Raw genomic sequence first — 6,000 nt, forward strand, 5'->3', positions numbered from 1 at the left:
TTAATGATAACATTGATATTAAAAAGTGATACCAATAGATAAGACCTTTAACAATTATAACAATTTTAATAAGTATAGCCTACTAAGTTGCAAACCATTGATTGATCATAAAAATAAACATGCTCTGAAAACGCACACGGCCCACCCACCTGATGATCAAAAACAGCTAAGAATATTTGGTCTGCTTTGCACACCACACACACACACACACACACAAGTCTGGAACCAATACATTCTGGTGGACATGGGAGATGCTAACTGGACTGCTCTCAACTCTATGAAATAAACAAAAAAGATGGCAGATTCTTTTCAATTCAACCCATTAAGACCTGTAACGCATCTGTGTCATTTTTAGATTTGAGCTATAAAAAGCATTATTTTTACACTTTGGCTAAAAATAGCAGATCTACAACGTTAAGTGATCAGGTGGGTGGGACGCGGATACTTTCAAGGTTTTCAAGTGCGCCCTGATACAGACAAGGTTGAGAACCACTGAACTATTTGCATGACAACGTCACAACGTACACAACACCTGATGACTACATTACGATCAACAAGTTCAAACTATGGCTCAATGAAAACGCATCATGAAAATAAAATCATGTGGCTCACATGGGAATGGCATTGTTCCTATGTACATATCAGCTATCATAATGGCCAGTCAGTCATCTACGATGTCAGTCATCTATGACAGTGGTTCTCAAACTTTTTCATGTCAAGGACCCCCAACATGATATGCATTTGGCCGCGGACCCCCATCTCAAAATATTTGGTTCCATGGACCCCCAGAAGCAAAGATTTGAGTTACAAATGTTCGCTTAAAAAAATATATATATATTCAAAGATTTGCACACATTTTCATGATTTTTCAAAAATAGCAGATCTACAAGCTCATAGCGCAGCACTTGGTGCCGCGCTATGAGCTTGTATATCTGCTATTTTTGAATAGCCAAAGTATAAAAGGTTAAAGTGGTTAGAATTATTGTGATGCTATATTAACAAATTTTGCTTGGACCCCACATAGAGAACCAAGGGTCTATGACATATAGTAGGACTCCAAATTTGGGCAAGGTTTCAGCCCATTCAGAGCCCCACTGAATTGAATTCCATTAACATTGTGCCACTTGCACAAGAGATTTGGCGCTGTGATTGTTCCAGCGGTGTGCAAATTAGCTCTGAACATACAGACAGACACACAGGCTGATCTTTATAGGCGGCTAGACGCCCGAAGAGCTACACTGTGTAAAACGGAACCAGTTAAAGCTGACATTCAGTTCAATATAGTCATTGCAGACACCACTTACAACTTTCGCCATCGAGATGGCCCAGCAGGCCCTTTCGATCAGGTCTTCTGACGACTGGAATGTTTTCCGTCTATTTTAAACAAGAACATTAAATACATAAGTACAATTCCTCTTTTTTTTTTTATCATAACTAGGCCTGTCACAATTATTACATAATCGTCTAATTGCGATGATCTCAAATAATTGCTTACGACGCGTCGTAAGCTTGTAGATCAGCTATTTCTGCTTTTTTTAACATGTATACAATTATTAAATATGTCAATACTTTATTTGCATATTTAAAGGTAGGGTAAGTGATTTTCTTTGGTTAAAATAAGTGTTAACACATTGGGTGCCAGAGGTTTATTAAAATATTATACGTTGAGTGCCAGCATTTCTTCCATCCACTTGCGTTATACATTTCGTGCTGTGAGAAGCCCCGACGCGGAAATGCATGTAAACAAAGCGTGCGTGCGAGACGGCGGAGGGTCCCGACTAACGCCTGGAACAATAATATTTCCAACGCGACCCTCCATTGCAGCGTGATCGCCGATCGAAAACGGCTCGTTTCCACCACATTAAAAAGAAATGGAGATATTAAGCTTTTAATCAAGGAGATAACATTGAAAACGCCGACCGGAAGGATTTTTGACATGGAGCCTCATCCAGCCTCTTCTTCTCAGAAACTGCTTGGGTGATGTCAAAGTTTCGTTTTAGCGCCCCACGTGGCCCACATGTATAAAAATAGAATTGGGTCAAAAACGGTCCGGACCGTTTTCGGCACTTCTCGTTTGGACCCTCAAAAACGGTCCGGACCGTTTTTGGCATTCAATGTGTTAAATAGCTCTATATTCTGATAGTACTCATTGCTATAGAGTGTTTGTTCAGTAAAAGGAGTCTCCTTGTCTCTCCAGCTCTTTATAAAACAGAAAATGCATTTTCGTTTCAGTTTCAGATAGAGAACTCAATCAGGATATAGATTAAACAAGTGTAATTGGAAGTGATGACACTAAGAAATGAGCAGGCAAAATTGGAACTGGAACACTATAAAAATGAAGCTTTAAGGTCCTTACACACCGGCGAATGTGGCGAATATACGCAAAATTCGGACTCGTTCCGAATAATTAAAAGACGCTTTTTCGCTTCGCTTTTCCGCGCCATGTACGCTTGCATTGACTTTATAAGGTTTTAAAAAAAAGCGTATTATTCGCACGAAAAAATCGCCCCGGTGTGTAAGGACCTTAAAATGGGTACTTTCTCCTGATTGGCTGAGATTTTGACACCTACCGGAAAATGTATTTTCTGTTTATTTAAAGAGCTGGAGAGACGGGGAGACTGCTGTTACTGAACAAACACTCTATAGCAATGATTACTATCAGAATATAGTGCTTTAACCTTTTAACAAAATAATTTTTGTTTTAACCAAAAAATATCACTTATCCTACCTTTAAGTTATTTGTCATATCTTCCCTGTGGATTTTTTTTATTACGAAGCCTAAATGGCAAATATAAATAAAAAACTGCATTCATATATTCCAATATTCAACGCCAAAAGCACAATTAAATCATTAATGGCAATTATTTGTGTGACAAATTTAGTCAACTTAAATTTGTAATCCTGACAGCCCTACTCATAACTGATTGGCATAAGGAAAAGGGGTTCATTTCAAATCAAGCGTACGATGATGGTGAGAATTATTCCAGGTGACTTACTGCAGCCCTTCGCACATACGATGGATGAGAGAGATGCACATTGTTGAGCAGAAACAAAATTGAGTCCAGAGTATAATACTCCTTGGGCTGCCCCTCCTTTCCAGTTCTGAAAGAAGAAAACAGAAGAGATAACAGTTTAAAAGACAGGTTTGGACTCACTGGTATTGATGTCAAATGCACAGTTTGTGAGACACAAAGTACCAAAACCACTCCATCAGGTAATTATATTAGAGCAGTGTGATTTGGGGAAAATATCTTAATGCACAGGTGTTGTGAATTTAGTCAATTTGCAATTAGTCAAGCTTCAATTCTGTTTACTCTTTAGTTTACAGTATAAATAACTACCACAACAATAAATAGTGTCAACAGTAAATGTATTTTTTTAAAACCCATTAATGACATTTTTCCAAAAACACACAGCTTTTTAAATAAAAAATAATAATTACCAGATTGAACCCTTAACCCATTAAGACCTGAGGCTGATTCTAAAAACGGCTTCTAAAATCCTGACTTAAGTTTTCAGAAAAGCAATACATTGTCTCAATGTCCAAAACTGTTACTTTTCAGGATTAAAATTCAAAAATAGCAAAAGTAGCAGATCTACAAGCACAAAACGCGTCCCCACAGGAAGAAATTAGGCAAGACTTCCCAAATAAAACCTCCTAGCTTTGACAAAAATAAAGGCGATAAAACATTCAATGTGTTGTGGACCAAGGTCCCCCCAGGACTCTCACTGTAGGTCAGCTCCTTTTCCCCCCCTAAATCTCTTCAGGTCAAGGTCAAGCAAACGGAAAATCGTCAGCACTGACATAAAAGTACACCAACACTACAGTATATGACTTCTAGACAGTAAGCTAAACATACTAGACTATGGTCCTTCTAGTAAGGGTGAAATTAATATTGTACTTGATTCATGGATCAAACATGACCTAATTTAACCCATTAAGACCTGAAGCCGATTCTACAAATGTCTTCTAAATCCCAACAGTATTCTGAAAATATCAGTGGTTCTCAAACTTTTTCATGTCAAGGACCCCCAAAACTATATGAATTTGGCCGCAGAGCGCACGCCCATCTCAAAATATTTTGTTCCAGGGACACCAAAAGGCAAAGATTTGAGTTAAAAATGTTCGCTTTAAAATAATATATATTCAAAGATTTTCACCCATTTTCACGATTTTTCAAAAATAGCAGCTCTACTTGTATATCTGCTATTTTTGAATAGCCAAAGTGTAAAATAGTGCTTTTTAGCTCAAATTAAAAAAATTACACATATGCGTTCCAGGTCTTAAGGTAGGGTAAGTGATATTTTTTGGTTAAAACAAAAAAGTATTTTGTTAAAAGGATAAAGCACTATATTCTGATAGTAATCATTGCTATAGAGTGTTTGTTCAGTAACAGGAGTCTCCCTGTCTCTCCAGCTCTTTAATAAACAGAAAATACATTTTCCGGTAGGTGTCAAAATCTCAGCCAATCAGGAGAAAGTACCCATTTTTAAGCTTCATTTTTATAGTGTTCCAGTTCCAATTTTGCCTGCTAATTTCTTAGTGTCATCACTTCCAATTTCACTTGTTTAATCAATATCCTGATTGAGTTCTCTATCCTGATTGGATAAAATTGGAAATGAAACTGAAACGAAAATGCATTTTCTGTTTTATAAAGAGCTGGAGAGACAAGGAGACTCCTTTTACTGAACAAACACTCTATAGCAATGAGTACTATTAGAATATAGAGCCGGGGTCAGGTGAGCCCTTTAAAGACATCAACATCATAGGTCACATGGCACTGTGAGAAGCACCTGGTAAAATGTCCAAACCTATTCCTTCCATCAGTTTTGAAGAACAACCCAAAATAAAAACTACTGCAAAGAACTCACGGTAGTTCTGATCTGGACGCTGCAAACATCAACATTAACCAAACTCATTATGCAGAAATCTTCAATTTTTCAAAGTGTATAAAATCCATTTGAAAATAGCAGATCTGCAAGCTCAAGCTTGTAGATCTGCCATTTTCAAATAACCAAAGTCCATATAGGGCTGAAGTGGCCAATTCATGTTTTGTAATAATATTTAAAATCTATAGAGTAACTAAAGCTGTCAAATAATAGAGTAAAAGTACAATATTTGCCTCTGAGATGTAGTGGAGCAGAAGTAAAAGCACTGAAAATCGGAAATACTGAATACTCTCCAATTGAAAATATCGGAAAGTAAAAATACCTCAAAACTGTACTTAAGTACAGCACTTATAGTCAATGTACTTAGTTACTTCCCATCACTGCTACTCCCACTGCTAGTAGAAGTAAAAGCACTGATAATCGGAAACACCGAACACTCTCCAATTGAAAACATTGGCAAGTATAAAGAAATACCTCAAAAACTATTACTTAAGTACAGTACTTGAGTACCACCACCACCACCACCACATAAGCTGCTGTTAGCCTGCTAGTTGCTACCAGTGTTGCCAGATTCTGAGAGAAACAAGCAACCAGGTCTAGGAAAACCAGCCCAAAATAAGCGACTATGGGCCACATGAGCACTTTAACATATAAATCAGCTATTTGAAAATAGCAGATCTACAAGTTCACAACGCGTTATCGCGACGCGTTGTGAGCTTGTAGATCGGCTATTTTCAAATAAAATCTTGCGGGGAAATTATAATAAGCAGATCTGGCAACCCTGGTTGCTACAGGCCTTCCAGAAAGCATGTCTCCCAGCCAGTAATTATTAACAACAGTAAAGACTCTCTCACCCCCAGATGATGTAGTTGGTCTTGACATTCTTGGGCCAGGAGAACTCTCCGAAGATCACCTCGTCTCCTTTGGCAACGATCTCCTTCTTCTGGATGTTGTACTGACGGAGAACACTCAGTACGTCCGCCATCTTCACTCGTCTTCACGGAGTAGTGGTGTGTGTGTGTGTTGTTAAAAACATGGAAGGACCCCGTGGCGCCGCCGTTGCCAGGTTTTGTGTGAGAAGCAAGCGATTCGGGTCTATCTAGCCACGGG

At 38.2% G+C, this 6,000-nt stretch overlaps 1 protein-coding gene across 1 annotated transcript in view; it reads right to left on the reverse strand.

Annotated features, from left to right (window-relative positions):
- The window catches only part of cdc73 (cell division cycle 73, Paf1/RNA polymerase II complex component, homolog), a 50,104-nt gene extending 44,217 nt beyond the window's left edge, over positions 1-5,887 (reverse strand). The window contains exons 1-3 of the mRNA XM_080440753.1: positions 5,745-5,887; positions 2,997-3,102; positions 1,305-1,374 (exon numbers count right to left, since the gene is read on the reverse strand). Coding sequence (XP_080296879.1) covers positions 1,305-1,374; positions 2,997-3,102; positions 5,745-5,875 — 307 coding nt within the window. The 5' untranslated portion in view covers positions 5,876-5,887. The remainder of the gene's footprint in view (positions 1-1,304; positions 1,375-2,996; positions 3,103-5,744) is intronic.
- Between the last annotated feature and the right edge of the window lie 113 nt (positions 5,888-6,000).

Source organism: Gymnoscopelus braueri, assembly GCF_963280865.1.
Source record: "Gymnoscopelus braueri genome assembly, chromosome: 10".
Lineage (NCBI taxonomy): Eukaryota > Metazoa > Chordata > Actinopteri > Myctophiformes > Myctophidae > Gymnoscopelus > Gymnoscopelus braueri.